We start from the raw sequence: 24908 nt of genomic DNA on the forward strand, positions 1-24908 counted from the left end.
AATAACCACCAATATTAACAGATTACACTTTCACCCCTTTACTAACACAATTAGACAATAAGAGAAATGAAATAATCATGAGAATGACAGTAGGGAAATACAAAAATTTTTGTGCTAATAAGCTCTAAACATGTTTGAGAAGCTAGAAATATTTTGGTTTCAATAAGAAGATGTTCATGCTAGTAGGTAATGTACCCACAAGTTAAAAGATATGATAACAACTCTAAAACATAAATTATTCTTCCAAACAACTTTAGATAAATATTTTATTTTATCTTAAACATTTAATGTAAGGTATCATACTTTTTTTTTTCAATATACAGATAATTATTACTATATAGAGGCAACTTTTCTTAAGGCGGGAATTAAAAAAAATTATAACTTATTACAATGTGGAGTTTATTCTTATTTATAACTATCCCAAATTGGGAATAAAATTTTTTTATGACTATGTAGAATTTATTCTTATATAGAGTATCACTATAGAGAGGTTTTACTATATAAAATTCCTAAAATTCTATGTGACATCATACATGAAATCCACGTGACGATCAATAGGAAGGGTGAGCTTCAAAATTATATAGATATATAGATGGTTCAAAGGTCAAATAAGTAATGATCCAATATGCTAGCTTTATATGAGTAGTACTGGTTTATCAATTATCATTAAGACAAATATTTCTTGTTTCTTTAAAAAGATTTTAACAAAAGATCGACTCCTAGCAATGGCATGAATCAGTTCATTTTATATTAATATCATTAGTAATTTACAATTCTGGGAGACAGTAGAATAAAAAAAGAAAAGAAAACTATATATATACAGAGGATTATACAATAAGTAACTCAACTCAACTCACACCATAATACTAAGCAATTCCATGAAACGTGCACACCAATGACATTTATTATTAAATTCAATCTAAAGATACGCATTCCTTAACTCCAAAAGTCTTCCCCATCTTTTATCAACGGAAGCAGTATTTTGTGCACCAATATCTGCAAACAAAAGTATTTTAGTGACTATATATATATAAATCTAATAATAATGGTTGGTACATTATAAAATTGAGATCAAAAGCATGTGCTCACATTGAATTTTAGGATCAGATTTTTCACATGACTCTGAACAAGTATCCTGAAGCAACACAGAAAAGCTAATTAGTAAGCATAAGAACTAGAATTATTTCATAGCACTGGGAAAGTTTGATCGAGGTCTTCACCTTAACTGTGGTGGTAAGGCGGATGGTGTCCTGTACCAGTGAATCGAGTTCAGCTTGATATCCTGGTTTAACGTAGATAACCTGCACAATTATCACCTATAATATTGTTAAAACAAAAAGAAAAAGCGTGAACGGAGATTCTAAAAATAAATGAGAGATAGTTTGGAGACTTAATGATGGATCATCGCCACCAATTTCAGGCAGCTGAATATTATTGTTGCGCTTGTTGTCTCTACTTGATAGTAAAACCCAAACGTTAAAGCTTGTATCTATCTGTTACATGAACAATAATTGAACCAAGCAACCATTAGTCTTGACAAAATTCATAATCTTAGTTGCATATTGCTCACTAGCTACCCCATTTAAAAACAGATAAAATTTAAAGAAAAAAAATATTTCTATATATGATAAGAATAGCCAAGAGGTAAAACGTATTTTTTAGTTAAAAAATGCGTACCTCTCTGCAATATGGGGAAGAACAGTTACTACATTTTCGAGTGAAGGAAGAGATGATCCTTCCATCTACTGAGAAGCCAAAGCTGGCATGCTGGAAGAAGAAGACCGAAGAAGAAGAAGAAGAAGAAGAAGAAGAAGATATCAATAAATTAATGATTAATATATATATATATATATATATATATATGATCAGTTTTAGAGTCTCATAATGAATGAGAAAAATATAACCCATTTCGTACGTCAAGAAAACATCTAAGAAATAAAAAGGATAATTAATATTACTTAGAATTGGCCTGAATGAGGTGATGCATCTACAATTACAAATATGTTGCATGAGTGCATGGAACAATTAAATCGACAGAATACAGACAGATCTTAGCTTCCAACACTTGCTCTAAATCTTTGTTAAATAATTAACAAAACTAGATGTTTACTATTTTTTTTTTTTTTCTTTTTAATACAACAGACTTAAAATGGAGGAGTGCTACTCTTGACTCTACAATCATTATTAGTCGCAGAACCATAAACTAAACTAAAATATTGATACGACAAAAATTGCGTCAGTTAACCGAATTGTCTTAATAATAAATGTTAAACTTAGATGAATTTGCTATCAGCTATGACATAATTTTAATTGATTTGTATGAAAGAAAAAAGGAGAAATGACCTTTTGGATGGTGAGGTTGATGGAAACATTTGCATCCTTGTGTTCATCTTCAACCAGATCTTCCAATTGCAAATCCTGCAGAGATACAAGGTACTCAGTACTCCAATTTGTATGCCATCTTCCATCCGATGTTGATATTGTGATCAAACGCCGCGGACTCTTGCTACTCTTTTTCGTAATCTGTCAGCAAAACAAATTGCTCTATATGCATAAGTTCAAAAAATAACGAATTTGATAAGAGTTAAGTAAGTAATACCAGTGAGAAGTCGTTTTTCTTGAAAGCAGCTGGGCAGATTTTGGATGTCTGAAGCTTCGGTGATTTCGTTGGCCATTGTTTGAAAACTTGATTTATATGCCTTGCTGACATAAAATGGATGGTTTCTGCCATTTCTCTCTCACGATGTAATTTATCTTATCTTCTTCAGCTGTTGGCACTTTGAAGATATATGCATTCGGCCCATTAATATATGTGGGTTGTGGAAATATTATTTTTGCTGAGTCCAGTAGAATGTTAGAATAACACTATGGTCCCTATTATTAGTATTAGAGTACCATTGTTGCTTCTCATTAAACTGTAGTCTTCTTATATTAAAATAAAAAAGGGATATATGTATTAAACCTTTATATGTATGACGATTTAGTTGAAACCATCTGCAATTTTCGAAAAAAGGAGGTTTACCCTATCCATTAAATTTGGTCATTAAGTTTGACAGATAAAAAAGTACTTTTGATATTCCTTAATCTAACGAAGGGCATTTTTTACATACACACTAAATATTTCCTCTCTTTTTTTTCTCCTATTTCTTTCCCTGTTCACTTCCTCTTTCCTTGTCCATTGCCTTCATTCTTCTCCTTTTTCTTTGTCTCTTTCTCTTTCCTTCCTCTCCTCCCTTTTCCCACAACTGAAAAAAACCAACGCATTTCAAGGTCGTTGTGCTAGAAAATTTTCTAACTATGGCTAACATTAATTATATTTTGATTTAATCAAATTAGGTAAACATGTAGTCCAATGAGATATCTTGATGGGCTACATATGATATTTCAAGATTGCTCAATACACTTCATTATTGAATAATTTGAGTTGACAACAAGTATAGGCTTCGACCTGTAATACGCTTTAGAGTTTATTGTGCCTTTAATAAAAAGGCCCAATAAATTGTTATTAAATTTGTTAGGTCCTTTTCCAAAGGTAAGAGAACAAATGATCCCCATTTTGAGTCATCATTCGATGCTTTACTGGAAAGAAGGACATGTCGCTTCTATCAGGATTTCAAGAATTCGGGAATCACAGCACAAACAAGTTTTTCTATAATCCTTGACTATGAAATCAGTATTTTATAATCTATACATTGAATTTTGGGAATTGAGATTGAGATTGAATTTTGTGGTTTGTTGATTGTTCATTATTGATTGAGAATTCATTATGAAAATCTTTGACATGTGGTATCAAAGCGTAGGCGTACTAAGTTATAAGATCTGAATTATGGAATTGAAATCAAGATTTGATAATCTTGAATTAGGGATTGAAAATCTAAAATTAGGGCTTGTTTCAAAATTAGGGTTCCTGGTCTAATATTGATAATTTCAATTTTTGGGTTTTTAAATTGAAACCCTATATAGTTAAAATTGAGAATCCTATGTGTGAATTTTTTGTTTTTCGACTAAAATAGTCCTTGATTGCCGCTGATCAACTGATTCTTTCTTTGTTGCGTTTGCGGCGCAACTCTAGGCAGTGGCAAATGGCGCTTTCACTGTCGCAGTGTGAGCCGTGTGCTCACGCCCATTGAACAAAACACATTATCCCAACAATTAGAGCACAGAACTAGGTTGTTTTTAGCCACCGACGGAATCACGATGGCAATAGCCTTTCTAAATCACGAGTCAAAGCCTGGTATTCCCAACCTGGAAACCCGCAAAGTATGAAACCCTAAATCGGTCAAAATTGGTCTAACTAGTCAAAACCGGTCTAACCCAATCAATCCGGTTTGTGTTAGTGTTTGTTATTGTACGCCCTAGAAACCATTTGTGTTGTCAGTTTCAGAGCATTTTGTCTTGTATCAATATATCATAAATAATAGAAGAAAGAGTTCTTCCATTCATATATATAAATTGCTTCCTTTATTCAGTCATGCATTTAAATAAAATATGTATATGAATTGTCTAGATGATTCATTTAATTGGTAAATGAATTTATCAAATAGGTTCCCTATGGAAGCAATATTATTTGGGCAACTATATTGCATAGTAGGCATGTTAGATGCTTTCGAAAGATATCATGAATTGATATAAGTATGGATGACAATGATAGTCATGTCACTGGGGCATTAGTATGGATTAGCAGTTGGTGAATTATTTTTCGAATGTGACCAAATAACGACAAATCACTTAGAAAAGCATGTAGTCAATAATTTATCATTTGGTTATATCAATGCACGATGTAGTCCTTTAACCTGAGACATCGTGGTCAGATCCGATACAAATGCGTATAGTTCATATGGTGTATAAGTATGAGACTACTCATGTTTGAAAGATGGAATGCATGTAGAATGATGCATGTGTATGGTTCATATGGTGTATAAGTATATTCTTATTTTGCAAAAAAATTCAATCAAATTGAAAACAAGTAAGGTATAACTTGTTACCTTAAGTCCTTAGCAACCTTGGAGACTTTTAATTTCAAGAGAAATTAAACAAAAGAGTATCCACACTAAGGTAAAAGAAGAATTAGGCTAAGAGAGACATTTAGGGTTCTTAGCAATTTTGATTTCTATCTCAAAATTGATATATCATTTTCTGTATGTAGCCCTGTAAACAATTCAATAATTATTTTGGAGTTGTAAATAATTCCATAATTATTATGAAATTATTAAACTTCTTTAAATAATAACATTGGATTAACATTTAATCACAATTAACAATTTAACTCTTAAATTGTTTACATAACAATTTAAACCTTAAATTGTTCATATGTTTACAATTACAACCCATTGTTAAATTCAGTTTAATATAAAGAAAATGATTAATTATGAATTGGAATCCCATTTAATTCCAATTAGCAACTTAACTCTTAAATTATACATAAGAACTAACATAACCCTCCATTGAATCTAATTCAATGATAATAATATAAATAACTTTATTACCCTTGGTAGGTGCTAGCCAACCTTGGATAATCAACTCTCTTTGGCTATTTCTTAATTCTTCTTAGTTTTTATGTGTGACCTCTTAAGTTCACTGTAGCCTAGCCGTGGGCCCAATATTACAATCTATTTCGTTATGTTTTGTCATAATTCTTTATGAACAAAACTCCCACCGATTATGGTAGGCATCTAATAATGCTCTATAACCCCTAAGCCACAATGAAGATATACTCCAACGAACCCTTTTATAATCATACGCGCTATATAATCAAATCATTCTGTTGTCTAATCCCAATTAAGAATGAATTCATGGTATGTCAAAATCTTTATCTTAATTTTATATCAAATTGACAATCAATAAATATGAAACGTGTCACCATGAAACAACCTTTCAAGTAACATTTTATATACCCCGGCCGGAGATTTCCCTTTTCCAATATATCTTGACATTTGTCTAGGAACTTGATATCAATCTATACCAAGTCAACGGATCCCATCTTGTCTATCACTTGTCCTCACACATAAACAACACATGGCCAAATCGACTTATTAACACATGACATGATTAGCCTCGTGTTTATACACCATATGAACCATATGCGTTTATACAAAATCCAACCGTGATATCTCAGGTATAAGGATTAATAATACACTAGTACGATCTTATGATGCATCATTGACTACATTTTACATGTCCATGTGATTCATCATAAATGGTCATATTCGATAAACAGTTCACTAATTGCTTATTCATGCTAATGCCCTAGTGATATAACTTTTATAATCGCCCACACTAATACCATCACATGATATTCTACGGAGGCATTCAGCATACCTACTATGTAATATTATTGCCCAATTAATATTACCTATGTAGGGAATACTTTGATGATTTTGATCTTCTAAAGATTTGTATCATCCGGACATTTCACATGTAATACATATAGATAAATGAAGCAATATACCACATGTGAAATAAGAACACTTTCTTCTATTGATTAGATAAAAATGTATATACAAAATATATACATTAACACACACACACACACACACACATATACACAAAACATAATACCTTGGAATCGACGACACGATTGGTTCCTAGGCATTCACTAACAATGTTTCATATGATAAAGCTTATTTGGTCATACGTTGTTCATATGCAGAAACGAACAATGGTCTAGACGGGATCCATTGACTTGGATATATATGAATATGAATACCGCTGACTCCATCTGGATACGAATTCCTAGACGAACGTCGATAAATGTCAAAAACCAAAACCTCTAGCCAAAGTATGTTATTAGTCACACAAAAGTAAGTTCGTGATGACAAGTTCCGAACATGTTGATCGACGATTCGGTAGAAGATCTAGTTTAGGATTTTGACGTTCCATGAATCCATACTCGATCAGGATATATCAATGAAGGGACTTTACCTACATGGTACATATGATCTGAAAAAGGGTTTGATGGAGCTATTCCTTCATCGTGGTTTAGGGGCTATGGCACATTACTAGATGTTTATCATAGTCGTTGGGCCTCCGGACAGGTTTCCGGATTCATCCAGAACCGGCTCACGGCTAATCCACGGTGGACCTACCTGGTCACACCAATAGCCTTGTGGAGTTAAAGAAGGTTGAGAGAGAAATGATTATCTGAAGAGAGCTAGCACCTTCCAAGGGTAATAATGGAATTTCTATGTAAACTTTTACAAGGAAATTGTTCAAGACATTTTAAAGGGTTAAAATGGTTGAATCATAATTAATTGGATTAATTATAATATCTTAAAGTGTTAGGATGAATTATATGGGTTAAAGAGTAACCTTTAAGAGTTAAAGGGTTTTAAATTAATATTGCGGGTCATTAGTGTAACCTAGTGTAGTTTACATGGGTTTTTCAATAATAATGATTATTCAAGGGACATTGTATAAATGAGCCTTCACATGTGGCAACCATGAAGAACATGTAATTATAAAATGACCCTAGCCTATATAAATGAAATGATAGTTCATCTTTGTGAGAGAATTTCATTTTTCATCAAAAAAATCTTTGACATGTGGTATCAAAGCGTAGGCGTATTAAGTTATAAGATCTGAATTATGGACTTGAAATCAAGATTTGATAATCTTGAATTAGGGATTGAAAATCTAAAATTAGGGCTTGTTTCAAAATTAGGGTTCCTGGTCTAATATTGATAATTTCAATTTTTGGGTTTTTAAATTGAAACCCTATATAGTTAAAATTGAGAATCCTATGTGTGAATTTTTTGTTTTTCGACTAAAATAGTCCTTGATCGCTGCCGATCAACTGATTCTTTCTTTGTTGCGTTAGCGGCGCAACTCTAGGCGGTGGCAAATGGCGCTTTCATTGTCGCAGTGTGAGCTGTGTGCTCACGCCCATTGAACAAAACACGCTATTCCAATCATTAGAGCACAGAACTAGGTTGTTTTTAGCCACTGACGGAATCACGGTGGCAATAGCCTTTCTAAATCACAGGTCAAAACCTGGTATTCCCAACCTGGAAACCCGCAAAGTATGAAACCCTAAACCAATCAAAATCGGTCTAACTAGTCAAAACCAGTCTAACCCAATCAATCCGGCTTATGTTAGTGTTTGTTAGTGTATGTCCTAGAAACCATTCGTGTTGTCGATTTCAGAGCATTTTATCTTGTATCAATATATCATAAATAATAGAAGAAAGAGTTCTTCAATTCATATATATAAATTGCTTCCTTTATTCAGTCATGCATTTAAATAAAGTATGTATATGAATTGTCTATATGATTCATTTAATTGGTAAATGAATTTATCAAATAGGTTCCTTATGGAAGCAATATTATTTGGGAAACTATATTGCATAGTAGGCATGCTAGATGCTTCCGAAAGATATCATGAGTTGATATAAGTATGGATGACGATGATAGTCATGTCACTAGGGCATTAGTATAGATTAGCAGTTGGTGAATTATATTTCGAACGTGACCAAATAACGACAAATCACTTGGAAAAACATGTAGTCAATAATTTATCGTTTAATTATATCAGCACACGATGTAGTCCTTTGACCTGAGACATCGTGGTCGGATCCGATATAGATGCGTATGGTTCATATGGTGTATAAGTATGAGACTAGCCATGTTTGAAAATGGAATGCATGGAGAATGATGCATGTGATACTATAACATGTATATTCTTATTTTGCAAAAAAAAAATTCAATCAAATTGAAAACAAGTAAGGTATAACTTGTTACCTTAAGTCTTTAGCAACCTTGGAGACTTTTAATTTCAAGAGAAATTAAACAAAAGAGTATCCACACTAAGGTAAAAAAAGAACTAGGCCAAGAGAGACATTTAAGGTTCTTAGAAATTTTGATCTCTATCTTAAAATTGATATATCATTTTCTTTATATATGTAGCATTGTAAACAATTCAATAATTGTTTTGGACTTCCTTAAACAATTCCATAATTGTTTTGGAGTTGTAAATAATTCCATAATTATTTGAAGTTATTAAACTTCTTTAAATAATGACATTGGATTAACATTTAATCAGAATTAACAATTTAACTCTTAAATTGTTTACATAACAATTTTAACCCTTAAATTGTTCATATGTTTACAATTGCAACCCATTGTTAAATTCAATTTAATATAAAGAAATTTATTAATTGTGAATTGGAATCTCAATTAATTCCAATTACCAATTTAACTCTTAAATTATACATAATAATTAATAACTAATATAACCCTCCATTGAATCTAATTCAATGATAATAATATAAATAACTTTATTACCCTTAGTAGGTGCTAGCCAACCTTGGATAATCAACTCTCTTTGGCTATTTCTCAATTCTCCTTAGTTTTTATGTGTGACCTATTAGGTTCACTGTGGCCTGGCTGTAGGCCCAATATCACAGTCTATTCCGATATGTTTTGTCATAACTCTTTATGAACAAAACTCCCACCAATTATGGTAGGCATCTAATAATGCTCCATAATCCCTAAGTCACAATGAAGATATACTCCAACGAACTCTTATAATCATACGCGCTGTATAATCAAATCATTCCGTTGTCTAATCCCAATTAAGAATGAATTCATGGTATGTCAAAATCCTTATCTTAATTTTATATCAAATTGACAATCAATACATATGAAACATGTCACCATGAAACAACCTTTTAGGTAACATTTTACATACCCCGGCCAGAGATTTCCCTTTTCCAGTGTATCTTGACATTTGTCTAGGAACTTGATATCAATCTATACCAAGTCAACGGATCCCATCTTGACTATCACTTGTCCTCACACATAAACAACACATAGCCAAATCGGCTTATTAACACATAACATGATTAGTCTCATGTTTATACACCATATGAACAATATGCGTTTATACAAAATCCAACCATGATATCTCAGGTCTAAGGGTTAATAATACACTAGTACGATCTTATGATGCATCATTAACTACATTTTACATGTCCATGTGATTCATCATAAATGGTCATATTCGATAAACAGCTCACTAATCGCTTATCCATGCTAATGCCCTAGTGATATAACTTTTATAATCACCCACACTAATACCATCACATGATATTCTACGGAGGCATTCAACATGCCTACTATGTAACATTATTGCCCAATTAATATTACCTATGTAGGGAATACTTTGATGATTTTGATCTTCTAAAGATTTGTATCATCTGGACATTTCACAAATAATATATATATATATATTATATATATATATAAATGAAGCAATAAATCACATGTGAAATAAGAACATTTTCTTCTATTGATTAGATAAAAATGCATATACAAAATATATACATTAACACACACACACACACACACACATATATATATATACAAAACATAATACCTTGGAACCGACAACACGATTGGTTCCTTGGCATACACTAACAATGTTTCGTATGATAAAGTCTATTTGGTCATACGTTGTTCATATGCAGACGAACAATGGTCAAGACGGGATCCATTGACTTGGATATATAAGAATAGGAGTACCGCTGACTCCATCTGGATCCGAATTCCTAAACAAACATCGATAAATGTCGAAAACCAAAACATCTGGCCAAAGTATATTATTAGTCACACAAAAGTAAGTTCGTGATGACAAGTTCCGGATATGTTGATCGACGATTCGGTAGAAGATCGAGTTTAGGATTTTGACGTTCCATGAATTCATACTCAATCATGATATATCAATGGAGGGACTTTACCTACATGGTACATATGATCTGAAAAAGGGTTTGATGGAGCTATTCCTTCATCGTGGTTTAGGGGCTATGGCACATTGCTAGATGTTTACCATAGTCATTGGGCCTTTGGACGAGTTTCCTGATTGATCCAGAACCGGCTCACGGCTAACCCACGATGGACCTACATGATCACATCAATAGCCTTGTGGAGTTAAAGAAGGTTGAGAGAGATGATTATCCGAAGAGGGCTAGCACCTTCCAAGGGTAATAATGGAATTTCTATGTAAATTGTTACAAGGAAATTGTTCAAGACATTTTAAAGGGTTAAAATGGTTGAATGATAATTAATTGGATTAATTATAATATCTTAAAGTGTTAGGATGAATTATATGGGTTAAACAGTAACCTTTAAGAGTTAAAGGGTTTTAAATTAATATTACGGGTCATTAGTGTAAACTAGTGTAGTTTACATGGGTTTTTCAATAATAATGATTATTCAAGGGACATTGTATAAATGAGCCTTCACATGTGGCAACCATGAAGAACATGTAATTATAAAATGACCCTAGCCTATATAAATGAAATGATAGTTCATCTTTGGGAGAGAATTTCATTTTTCATCAAAAAACACAAAGCTCTCACTCTCTCTTAAATCGGCCAAGCTTTCTCTCTCACTAGGTGGTGTTAAAGTGTAGAGAACTCATTCCTTTGGGGTTTGGTTTCATCAAACGAGGCACTTGGAGAAGGTATAATACACCAAACTTAATTCATTTTAAGTTGTTTAATGTTTAAATGTTCCATAACCAACATGCATGTTCCTTTTATGTTTTTCTTGTTTCCACCATGTGTTATTCATCAATCTTTCAGTTTGAACCAGTCAAATCGATCAAATTGAGTCAACTTGATCAACACAGGTCAAAACCAAGTTTTCCCAACCCAAAAACCCGACCCATGTTTCTAACCTAACCCGTTCCAAGTCAAAATCAGGTCAACCTAACCTAACCATTGCGGGTCAACCTAACTCGTGGACCCGACTTGATACTCCAACCAAAGTCCAAACACGCGTGTGGTGCTTAGTGGCAAACGAGATCACTTCAGAGCAAGTGATGGCGCGGGGAGGTCATATAAATTTCATATTTTGTAATTTTGGTACTCTTGCTGTATTAGTATTAAATTTATACTCTTAATTTTGTCATTTGTGTTATGTATGCACATGGTGAGAGTATAGATTCTAAGGATATATTATTGTTCACTAGGTTGAAATGCGAAAATTATTGAATTAAGATTGTTGGAGATAATTAACTATGTATCTCATGAAATCTTAATTATGGTAATGTTATTTTGTATCATTAGAATAATTTTGTGAGTTGTTAGAATGTTTAATTGCCAAAGCAGTGCATTCATTGAAGCTTGCAAAATTTTTCATTTGACAAATGATAAATTCTTTGATTTTAATGCACATAATTTCCTACCCAAAGATGGTTATTATTTGTGTTAAAATTGATGGTAGAGTAACGTAAGTTGAGGAAATACATTGGTCCTGAAAATTCAATACACTTAAAAGTGGTTGATTTTTCAATTGATATGTATTTTTCTATGTGGAGGATGAACAATGGCCTTATTTGCCCAAAGGAGATAGTCTTTCTCGAATGTCATATGTTCACATTTATTATTATTATATAACCTTTTGTTTGGGATCCTAATAGCATGTCATTTTCTCTACCCAAAGGGGAGTTAAAGGTGATGCACCTAGTGTCTCTATGTAAAGTAGCTTATGAGGTTTTAAAGCTATTTTGATTATTTATTACCTATAATACTGATTAGTTGCATTGTTTTGTTTTAATCAGTCTCCATTAGAGTGAATAATAATAATGCCACTGTTGAGGTCCTGACTAGTAGTAACTATAAGAGATGGAAGCAAGATATCGAGTTTGCACTAGGGATTGCAGACTTTGATATGGCCCTACGAGTGAATGAACCACCTAAGCCCACTGAGGAAAGTAGTGCTGCACAAAAAGAATTATATGCCTGATGGGAGAAGTCAAACAAGCTAAGTTTGATTACAATAAAGAAAACCATTGCTAATTATCTCATGAGTGGTTTGCCTGAGACCACTAATGCTAAAGAGTTTCTCACTACTGTTGGTCAAAGGTTTCAGGTTTCTAATAATGCTAAAATTGCTCACTTGATGATTGAATTGATTGGAGCCAGATATGATAGTTACAAGGGAGTCAAGGAGAAATAGTTGATATTCAAGCAAAGTTGAAAAACCATGAGATCCCAATCAACAATAACTTCGTTGCTTATCATACTCTAAACTCTCTACCTATAGAATTCGGTCAGATCAAGATAGCCTACATTGCTCAGAGTCAGACTTGAAGTATTGATGTTATGATATCCAAGTATGCAGTTGAAGAGGAAAAGATGAAAAAAAGGAGAGGATTGAGACTACTAATGAGACTTGGAGTGTTAATGCTATGATTTCCAAGTTGCATAGTCAAAGACCCGCAGTGAGGGAAACTAAAAGAACAAGAAGTTTAAGTCTCATGGCCCAAGGAAATATTAGAGTTTTAAGAAACAGGAATCTGATCAGACTAAAAAGAAAGCAGATATGAAGAATAATTGTTATTTCTATAAGAAGAAAGGTCACATGAATGCTGATTGTCTTAAGTACAGAGGCTGAATAGAGAAAAAGAATAAGGAACAAGGGGTTAATCAATAGAAGTGATCCAAGTGAAAGGGAGTCCAAACTAAAAGTGGGGAATGATGCTGACATTGAAGTTTGTTGTATATGCACAATCAAGTTGATATTAGACTCATGATCAGTTTTTTATTTGGAGAATACATTTTATGTTCCCTATTTTAGAAGAAACTTAATTTATGTTTCATTACTTGATAAGACTAGATACATACTTGTTTTTGGAAATGGAAAAGTTGATTTGTGTTTCAATTTTGAGGTTATTGGATGTTGTGGGTTATCTGATGATTTATATAGAATGTGTTTGGCTCCCAATTAGTTTAATTATTCCCTTAATGTTGAGAATGTTGACCATAAAAGATCTATGATTAAAGAAATGTCTTCACTGTCATGGCAGAAGAGGTTAGGTCACATATGTTTCTAGAGAAAGAGTTAACAGACTGACAAAAGAAGATATTCTTCCTCTGGATTTTCAATATATGGGAACTTTTGTTGACTATATCAAAGCCAAGTTGACCAAGACTAAGAAGAAAGGTTCAACTCAGAGTCAAGAAATTCTTGAGATCATTGACATAGATATTAGTGGACCCTATTCAACCACCTTATGTGGTAGCAGATATTTCAACATTTTATTGATGATTTTTCTTGATATGGCTATGTTTTTTATTATTATTATTATTATTATTAAGGAGAAGTCTAATGCTCTTGAAAAATTCAAAATTTTCAAGATTGAAATAGAAAAACAAACGGGAAAATTCATCAAGGTTGTTAGATTTGATCAAGGTGGAGAGTATTATGGTAGATATGATGATGCAAGACAACAAATGGGGTATATTTCCAAGATTTTACAGGATCGTGGAATTGTCCCTCAGTATACAATGTCTAGAAATCCTAAGTAGAATGGTGTAGTTGAAAGATGCAATCGCTTTCTCAAGGATATGATGAGAAGTATGTAAGCAAGTCTAATTTAACTAAGGTTTTATGAGATGAAGCAATTAAGAGTGCACTATATATCCTAAATAGGGTCCTTAGTAAATATATGCCAAAGACTCCATTTGAACTTTGGTCAGGAAGAAAGCCTAGCTTAAGACACTTTCGAGTTTAGGGATACCCTACTGAAGTGATGGTTTATAATCCCACTGAGAAGAAATTGGATCCTAAAACCATTCGAGGCTATTTCATTGGTCATTCCAAGCATTTTAATGGATATAGATTTTGTTGCCCTTATCGAGGTACCAAAGTGGTTGAATCCATGACTACCAAATTCTTGGAACTTGATGTAACTAAAGGAAGCAGTATTCAACCCATAGAGAACTGTGAAGCAGGTTCGTCAGACATTGTTCCCTTATTCGTTGGGCATTATTGTATTGTTTCGAAAGCTACTATAGAGATGAGCCAACAAGTTCCAGAGACTTTTTCAGAACATGAGACTATGCAGAATGATGTTAATACTGAAGAACCTGTAGTAGATTGTATAGTGGAAGAGATGCATGTGACAAAGACTAATGTTGATGAACCAATTGTTGAGATTCATGTCAAGAGATCAACCAGAGAAAGTTGTTCTGCTATCTCTGATGATTATTATGTCTATCTTGGTGAGGCAGATTATGATATTGGTCAAGTTGTAGACCCAATAAGCCCATAGGGTGCAAATGGATTTACAAGACTAAGAGAGACTGTAAGGGAAGGATTGATAGTTTCAAGGTAAGATTGGTTACTAAGGGCTTCAATCAGAGAGAAGGTATTGATTTCAATGAGACATTTTCTCTTTTATCTACCAAAGATTCATTTAGAATTATAATGGCCTTTGTAGCCCATTTTGATTTGGAGCTATACCAGATGGATGTCAAAACAACCTTTCTGAATGGAAATCTTTATGAGGAAGTCTATATGAAGCAACTAGATGGTTTTGTAGTTAAAGAAAAGCAGCACATGGTATGCAAACTAAAGAAGTCAATTTATGGTTTAAAGCAAGCTTCTCGGTAGTGGTATCTCAAGTTTGATGAGCTTATGACTTCATATGGCTTCACTAGGAACAAGTTTGGTCAATGTGTGTATATGAAGTTCAATGTGAGTAAGTTTAAAGTTTATTTTCCTAGTACTCTATGTTGATGACATCCTACTTGCCAACAGAGATGTTGATTTGCTACATGAGACAAAATTGTTCTTATCTAAGGCTTTTGATATGAAAGATCTTAGGGATACATCATTTTTTCTTGGTCTTGAGATCCTATGTGACAAAGGTTGTGGATTGCTTGGCTTGTCTCATAAGGCTTATATTGAGCATGTACTAAAGAGATTCAACATGTAAAATTGCAAGCCTGGAGATGTACCTATTGTGAAAGGAGATAAACTCAACATCAAGCAATGTCCTCAGAGTGATATAGAAAGGGCAGCAATGCAGGGTATTCTTTATGCTAGTGCCATTGGGAACTTGATGTATGAAAAAGTATGTAAGTGACCAGACATAGCCTTTGCTATAAATGTTCTTAGCCGATATCACTCAAATACGGGTTCTAATCATTAGGTTGCAACTAAGAAAGTTATAAGGTACTTCCAGAGGACGAAATACTTCATGCTTGTGTACAAAAGAGTGGAAAATCTTGAAGTAGTAGGATATTCTAATTCAAATTTTGGTGGTTGTCTAGATGAAATAAAATCCACTTCAGGATACATTTTCATGCTCGCATGTGGGGCCATATCATGTAAAAGTGTTAAGCAGACATTAATAGCATCTCCGACCATGTATTCATAATTCATTGCATGTTATAGGGCAACCACTTAGGCTATATGGTTGAAGAATTACATTTCTAAGCTTCGTGTGGTTAATTCCATCTTGAGACCACTGATGATCTATTGTGATAATAATGCAATTGTGTTTTTCTCTAAGAATAATAAAATTAGTAGCAAGTCTAAGCTGTGGAGATAAACTACCTTACAGTTAGGGACCTGATTAAAAAGGGAGGCAATATTGTAGAGTACATTAGTACAAACTGTATGTTGGCTGATCTACTAGCTGAATGACTTAGACCCGTTACTTTTAAAGGTTTATGAACATGGGTATTTTAGAGTCTTTGATACTCTAGGTTAGTGGGAGTAATGCTAGATGTACAAACAAATCTTACAAAAATTTGCGTTCAAATTGATGTGATAGAAAATGAGTGGAAGAGTAAATACAAAAAGTCAAACTCATCATATTCATTCTTCCATTCATTTTTTGCCACATCAGTGTTCCATTTATTTTTTTGCACATCAGTTTGTACATACATCTAGCATTACTCAATTAAAAATTATCAAATTAAAAATAATAAAAGGTTTAAATTATCCTTTTTTTTTTTTTACAAAATTAATAGTATTTTTTTAGTATTTTTATTTTATTAATTTTTCTTTTAGTTTTAATTTTTTTTTTTTTTTTCCAATTTCCTTTGATCACGTCCATACAAAATATCTCATTCGTCCAAGCTTGGAATTCGATGATTTTTGTTTCCATAAATTTTTATGTCTTGGATTTCATAGAAAAATATCAAAATATTGAATGAAAAATTGGACAGGTTACTGTTTCTAGGTTTTCGACATTGTTTTTAGGTAACAGAAATGCATGAGGTTCATAAAATCATATCTCATTCATCCAAACTCGGAATTGGATGTTTTTTATGCCTTGGATTTAATGGAAATATATTGTAAAAGCAAAAGAAAATCTAGATGGGTTAAGATTTCTGGGTTCTCCACACTATACTTTGTGTTTTTAAGTAACAAAAGGCTAGGGTGTGTATTACTCAGGGTTCTACCTCTCTAGAACGTGATCAAGAGGTGTTTGGTGATTGTTGTGAGGAATGACGATTAACAATGGGGTGAGATATGACAATTGAGGATGATGTGTTTTGTTCTTTCACTACGCTCTCAATCTGAACATGGAAAATAAGCGTTGTGGATTTTTACATGATGGAGTGAAAAGGCTGCCCTTTATATAGGGAAGGCTTGGGTAGGAGATAATTATTAAAGAAAATAATTTTTTTTTTAAAATAAATAAGAAAAGGTAGTGAGATAAATCTTTATTTTTATTATAAATAAATAAGAAAAGGTTATAATGGGCATTTCCCTATTCAAATATTAAATAAAACGTTTTTTTAATAAATGACAAGATGATAATGCAGTTTAAGCAAAGATTGGGGACCTTTTAAATAGCAAAAGATATAAAATAATTACAGTCGACCTCCAGGAAAATAATATGATCTGAAGGGGTTTTAATGTAAATAAAAGAACTTGGACGTCCTCTAAAAATGAATTTGAAAATACCAAGCGGAAATTTGGCATTGTGTACTGAAACTTACCAAAGGGAGAATTTCATTGGACTGAAAGATGCAAAAAATACTGAAGTCAATCAATAATAGTATATTCTTTATTGAACTGAAGTTTTTTTAATTTTAATTTCAGTGATTAAGACTTACTCTTTTGCAGTCCTGAGTGGTAAAAAATAGTAGTATAGTTTTAAGAGTAATTTCTTAGATTTTTTTGTAAAAAGAGTTTTTATGCTTATTAAAATTGAGATGTTCAATTAGGGTCCCCCAACTAAAGTTAATTCAAAGAAATATTTCAATTTTAATAAGCTCTATTAAACCATCTTACCTGTCACACCATAATCCACCAATAATGTCTCATTGAAGTGGTTTGTGGTGCCTTATGTAATCAATCTCACATTGAAAACGTATTAGGGAAGTCTTTGGCTTATAAATAGAGAAAGTAACTCCACATAATAGGTTAACCTTTTGGATATAAAACTCTCAACCCATGACACTTGGAAAAAGAAAAAGATACTTAATTTTGTTTACCTTAGCATGTTGTTGTAGGTTGTTGATTGTGGAATATGTCGAATCCTTGGGGAAGGATTGTTTTGTGTTGAAACAAGTTGATTGTTGTGTTGGAAAAAGACTTGTGAGAGAATGTCCTGAGTCTAGGATTATAATAGACCTTTAAGGGTGTCATGCGCTTTCATCAAAGAACGTTATGAGCTTACCTTTGAGAGTGTCATGGACTCATGGGTTTACATTAGAAAATGTCATGGGCTTTATCAAGATCCCAAAAAGTAGTCATTTGGGCCTAAAGGGAGCTTTAGAGTTTGATTTGCGGTACCGAACCCTAATTGGGTCTTGATTATAACATTGTGTCTCCTTGACAAAAGTGGCCATCAACACTTAAAACATTTACTTATTTAAAATATTTTATAATATCTTGAATAATATAGTGGCCATAATGGGGTGTAGGAAACCGGTTACCGACATTGGAATTCAATGGCTGTAAAATTTTCCATCATGCTATTGTAATAATATTGGTATCAAAAAGTTCGTCTTTGAAAGCTCTATCTGTTTATATAATTTTTAAGATAATAAAGTTTTAGTTTTTCCAGAAACTAAAGGAGAAAGTTCGGCAACAAAACTTTCTCCATCATATCCAAGACAAAATACACCCTTATTGTCTTTAAAAGATGTATGGATAGCTAGATCGTGCAAAGACGATCATTTTGATAACAATTTTGCATCCTAATCTTGCCAAAAGAAATTTTGGTCATTGGAATCTGATGTCGACGACAAGATCCCAATGACCTATTAACCATTTTTTTAAATTAAAATTTTTATATAATTAATTATACTAACCTACCAATAATATTAGTAATTAACATAATTTAAGGGTATAATTATAGTTTAAAATTAATGTACTTAATATAAGGATAAATAAGTTATATAATTTAGAAATTTTATTTAGACATCATTAATTAAAAAAAAAAAAATATCTAAGCACTTTATATATTAAATGACACTTTAAGTGCAAAAACAAACACAACCTCACTCACCAAAGAGAAGTATTCTCCAAAAACCCTAACTCTTTCTACTTTGCTATATAAAGGAGGCTAAAAGAATTGGATGATTATGTTATTCAATCTTATAAAAACTTCATACTTAAGCATTCCAAATTGATCTTCACTGTAACCTATTTAGCATCCCATATTACTTCTATATTTAGCAAACAAATAAGTCTTTGATATTCAGTTAAGAGCCAAAAATTTTATTTCTTTATTATTATAAGAGTTGACTCCTTAACAAGCCTGTAACTCTGAGAAACTCCTTAGACCCCTTAATTATGAGAAACTACTAAAGAAACCCTTTGTCGTCTATTTTGTCTGCTAAGTCTAACTTGGTGAAGGGTAAAATAGACATTTATTATTAAAATTATTAAATTATATACTACATTTGTATTAAAATCTAAAAAGAAAACTAAAATATCTCAGAAAATAAAAAACCTAAAAAAATTGAGAAAAAAAAAACTCTAAAGATTTATCAAAATAAATAAATCTAAAAACTTTATGTAAAAATTTGAAAAAAAAAAAAAAATTGAAAGCTAAATTGAAATAATCTACGTAAAAAGTAAAGAGCCCACCCTACAATTTTGGAAAGTCATATTTACGAGTAACTTTGACGATTTTAATTAAATTGTCCTCAGTAGTTTCTAAAATGCATCAAGTACTCTCAAATTGGTCACGATGTTAATAGACGGATAGGTGAAGAAGGGAAAAATCGTCTGACCAAGTAAATCTAACTAGTAATCCATTCTTCTCCACTTTATTATTGGCACATGAAAACCCCAACAACTCTTAAGGATACATTTGGTTCAGAAAATATTGGATTATTAGGAATGTTGGATTACTAGAATCTTCTATTACCTTGAAGATTACTGGGAATCTTTAGAAAAATGTGTTTGGTTAGTTGGAATAAATGGGTCAGTATGTTATATTAATATATTTTGCTATGAGGAATAAATTGGTGGGTATGTTATTTGCCCTCTTTTAAAATATTAATATAATATTATTTTTATTATTAATTTTTAAATAATTTTTTTAACCCCCAATATTTTAAATTTAGCTCAAACACTCCGCTTATATAAAACTTTAATTTATAACAAAATCACCCCCAACAACCTGTTGTCATCTCTACCGCCACCGCAAACCGCCACCGAAAATCATCAGAATTCGCCTGTAGTCGCCATGAGCAGCCCATTGTGACCGGGAGACCCTGATATGGTCGTTTCTGGCCATATTGATGGCCGAAAACGGTCAGATCAATGGATCTGGCCATTCTATTCTGGCCAAAATAGATCTAGTTGTTAACGACCAAATCCATGGCTGTTAACAACAATATCTCATTTAGATATGGCCGCTAAAGGCCTTAATGGCCAAACCCATTAATCTGGCTGGGAATTGCCAAAATAGATTTGACCATTTTCGGCCAGATCTGCTCTTGATATGGCCTTTTCAGCCATCAATATGGCCAGAAACGGCCATATCAAAGCCTCCCGGTGATGGTGGGCTACTCTCGACAACTCTAGGTGACTTCCTATGATTTCTCGCAACAACCGGCGGTGGTTTGGTTGGTGGCAGGCGACAACAGGTGAGTGGGGGTGGTGGCTTGGGTAAACTAAAATTTGTTTTGATTTTAAGGGTAATTTTGTCCAAAATGTTAATTAATTGGGGTGAAATGGTAAAAGCAAGATTCATGTAAATAACTTTAAAAATAAGGGTATTATTGTCCTAAAATTTTATTAATAAGGGATAGAATTGTAACAAAAAAAAAAAAAGATTACTCTGATAATCTTACAATATCTAAGAAAATTGAGGTAATCAAATTACCTCTAATATTACCAACACGAACTACTATTAGTATTTGAAGATTACCGAAATCTTATATTACTTGACAATCAAACATGGTAATCAAGTAATATAAGATGACATAACTTCAGTAATCGCACATACCCCCTCGACCAAACAGCCCCTAAGCACTTTCCTAGAGTACACGACAATGGCTTTATTGCAAAAGCTAGTCTCCACCTTCAATTTGATTTTCTACCAAATCAACAAATAAAACGCACACCAAAAAAAGAGCAATTCCAATGACCAATCAATAATGTTCGTGTCCGATGATAAACATGGCAAAAAGGATTCATTACCCACTTTGCCTCATTCCTTTAATACCATCAACATTAGAAAACTATTACTCACATCATCACAATACCAGTTAACGACATTCACTATTAAAATTTCATTAAACAAGAAATAGCAAAAATAATAATAAAAGAATACCTAGTTAAACCAACTCGTGGAGGCAATAAGTGTCGTAAGAGGTTTGCTGGTTTCAGGCAGAGACAAAGAATTTTGAAGATTGAGAATCGAAAGGGTTCTATTTTGTAAATTTTACTCAAAAGTTTGTCAATTTTGGTTCAAGAATTGTCGAGAGAGAGTTCTGCAGATTGAGAAATAAACCCTAAACCTAAAATCTCAACATCAAATCTCAAACTCAAGAATCAAACCCTAAACCTAAAATCTCAAACTGAAAATTATATACGATTTATAATAATTAGCAATACATATTTCTTAAAAGATTCATTTATAAACTTTTGACATGAATTTAACGGTGTGTATGTCTAATCTTATAAGCTGGTCAAACTAGTTTATAAACTCTAAAATTAAGCTGACTTATAAGTTTTTTGAGCTTATAAGTTGAGCTTATAAGCTAAAATAAATAAATTGGGAGCGAGGTACTTTTTTTTTTTTTTTTCTTATAAACTAATTTGACCAAGTATATTATCACATTATCCTTGTTTAATTTTAAAATTCCATAGTATACCCTTGTTTAATATAGTACTTTTTTTTAGTCATTTTATAATAAAATGTACTTATAAGCCACATTTTACCAAACACGTCAATTACTTATCAATCACTTATAAGTACTTTAACCAAATACGTAATTGCTTAAAATTTCAAATGCTTATAAACTAAAATTAGTTTATAAGCACTTCTTACTTATAAGTTAATTTTCATAAGCTCAGACAAACACCCTTAAATTGAAAGAATATCATATACTACCTTTAAGGTTTCTTAAAAGAAAAAAGTTATTATATTTAGATCATAACTTTTGCATTTTTTATCATAGACTACTAAGTTTCAAATTGTATCACAGATACCCACTAGTCCTAACTTTGTTAGGTTGTCATTTGTAATAGATGAGTGAAATAGAAACTTTAGTCTTATAAAAAAAAATGTTAGGGTAAAATAGTAAACGCAAACAAAGTTAGTGCAAATGAGTATCTATGATAAAAACAATTAAACTTGAGGGTCCCTTTGTAAATCATCCGAGTAATAAATATTAAAACTTTACATAGTCTATGATAATATCCCACTTAAATTCATATTTTAGTTAGTTTTTTACTATTGAAAGAATTAAAAAATTGAAGATAAGGAACAAAACAAATATTTCCAAAGGGAGTCTAACATCCACTTTTGCGTTAAATTCTAAGTGTTGGGGTCTGTTGTAGCTTCTAATAATTAAGGGGTCTAAATAAATATCTGTTTAGTTTTAGCGGTGCTAATAATAATTATTATCATTTTAACCTGAAGCCTTGAAAACATGTCACCGAATCTTCGACCTCACCCGAGGCATTAAAAATATTAACTTGCTTTGCAGGAGCCGAGGGGATTTAAAAGGGTATCGAGTTTGGAGTGGGAGCAGCATTGAACAATCGCCTAACTAGGCTCCCTAAGCTTAGATACCCACTATTTTCATAAAACATCACAAATAGTCTTGAGTGATGAATTTAATCATCAAAAACCCATTGTTTTAAAAACCGGACTGGACACGTGTCTGGTTCGAGTCAACACTAAACCTACTATTATATAATAACCTGCTTTAAACTGTTTAAAAATAGGATAAAATATATGAATTGCCGACCCAACCGGACCGGCGGATAAACTGGTCGAAAGTTGCAAAAATCTCTAACTCTACGGAATCGCAAGCCCATTCCATTCTGATTTCATTTCATTGTTTCTCAGATTTCTCAGCTTCTTCTCTACGCAAATTCCTCTCTGAAATCCCACTCAAATTCCAATGAACTCCATTCCCTAAAGTCTGAAATCGCAACCATTCACCAAATCACAACTGAACTCTCTGAAATCGACGACGACAACTCCATTCCCTGCTGGAAATCGATGACGACTGTTCCATTCCTCGCTAGAAATCGACGGCAGCTCCATTCCTGGACGACGACAACTCCATTCCTCGCTGGAAATCGACAGCGACAGCTCCATTCGTCGACGACAACTTCATTCCTTAACGACAGCTCAATTGATGTTCAATACCAAAGCCCCTATCTCTGCCCACAAACTTCATCTTTTGTGATAACAATAAAACCCTGCTTCTTTATCGAAACCTTGAAAATATTTCCTCAATTATGTGGAGAAACGTTACTAGGCAAGCAATTTTGAGATCTTCTTCCCTTGATTGTAAAAAACCCTTTTCACGTGCTTACAGCTTTTTGGGGTTTTCTCAAGACTCGATTTTTTGTGGACAGTGCAAATTTGGATGTTTGGAGCTGGGTTCTGGCAGAAATCATGAATTGGGTTCTCGTTCGGTTGGTGAGATTTTTAGTCATGAGGATTATTTGGGGAGGCCATGTTTTGGAGTTTTGAATAATGGTAATTGGGGTAATGGGTTGTGTTTGAGAGGGTATGCTAGTGTAGCTGAGGTTGTTTCTTCAACTGATGTTGAAGAAGATGTGTCAGTTGTTGACGAAGTTTGACGATTGTTGCAAGAAATGAAGAGAGAATAGCATAAAGAGGGAGTGAATACTCAAAAGAAAAAGTAAAAAAATTGGGCATGGAATAAGGTCTAAGAAGTATCATATGCTTGAGAGAAGGCAAGTGAAGATTGAGACTGAGGCATGGAACAAGCAGCCAAAGAATATAAGGAGCTTTTGAGGGATATGTGTGAGCAAAAACTTGCACCAAATTTGCCAAAACTAAATGTTGGATAGTTGACGATGAAGAAGAGGTCAGTGAACTTAATTATGAGGAGTTGAACAAATGTTATATTGAGAATGATCTATTCCTACTGGAGTTAGAGTTGCTGATCACGCCTCTTTATATGATTCAACCGATAATTCAGAAGGTTGGTTTCAAATATTTAAGCAACTTAATATCTATTTTAAATTAAATTACAAGTTTTAACTTATGCTTTCTATTTTTTACTAAAATTTATGTAGATGATGGTGATGATTATGATCATGACGATAGTGATGAATTTTGATGCTAGTGTTTGAAACCAACCTTCTGAACTATCGATTGAATCATAAAAAAATGGGTGATCAGCAACTTAATATTTATTTTAAATTAAATTACAAGTTTTAACTTATGTTTTCTGTTTTTTACCGAAATTTATGCAGATGATGGTGATGATTATGATTCTGATGATAGTGATGAATTTTGATGCTAGTGTGTAAAGCTCAATCAATATAAAGACGGATCAAAGAAAAAACACTTACACCAAATGTTTTGTTATTAATTATTATGAATTTTGTCATTTAAATTCAATATGTAATGGATGAAGATGAACACAACATTATGTTTGGATTTAAATTTTAGATTGTTATTAAATACTTAAATTATGCTAGGATTGTTA

At 32.6% G+C, this 24908-nt stretch overlaps 1 protein-coding gene across 1 annotated transcript; it reads right to left on the bottom strand.

Moving 5' to 3' along the window:
• Positions 1-780: 780 nt before the first annotated feature.
• Positions 781-2765, bottom strand: LOC116117921 (large ribosomal RNA subunit accumulation protein YCED homolog 2, chloroplastic). Its single transcript, XM_031403916.1, has 7 exons — positions 2600-2765; positions 2344-2523; positions 1678-1767; positions 1395-1493; positions 1221-1301; positions 1090-1135; positions 781-996 (listed from the first exon to the last, which is right to left on the bottom strand). The coding sequence occupies exons 1-7, from the start codon at positions 2729-2731 to the stop codon at positions 920-922; spliced, it is 705 nt and encodes a 234-aa protein (XP_031259776.1). The 5' UTR covers positions 2732-2765; the 3' UTR covers positions 781-919.
• Between the last annotated feature and the right edge of the window lie 22143 nt (positions 2766-24908).

The sequence above is a fragment of the Pistacia vera genome, unplaced genomic scaffold (assembly GCF_008641045.1).
Source record: "Pistacia vera cultivar Batoury unplaced genomic scaffold, PisVer_v2 Contig825, whole genome shotgun sequence".
NCBI lineage: Eukaryota > Viridiplantae > Streptophyta > Magnoliopsida > Sapindales > Anacardiaceae > Pistacia > Pistacia vera.

Coding starts and splice junctions, on each gene's coding strand:
- LOC116117921 (XM_031403916.1), bottom strand. CDS start 2,731: ATGGCAGAAACCATCCATTTTATGTCAGCAAGGCATATAAATCAAGTT. Junction 1,494..1,677: donor CTTCCCCATATTGCAGAGAG/GTACGCATTTTT, acceptor TTCATGTAACAG/ATAGATACAAGCTTTAACGT. Junction 997..1,089: donor ATCTGATCCTAAAATTCAAT/GTGAGCACATGC, acceptor TTTTGTTTGCAG/ATATTGGTGCACAAAATACT.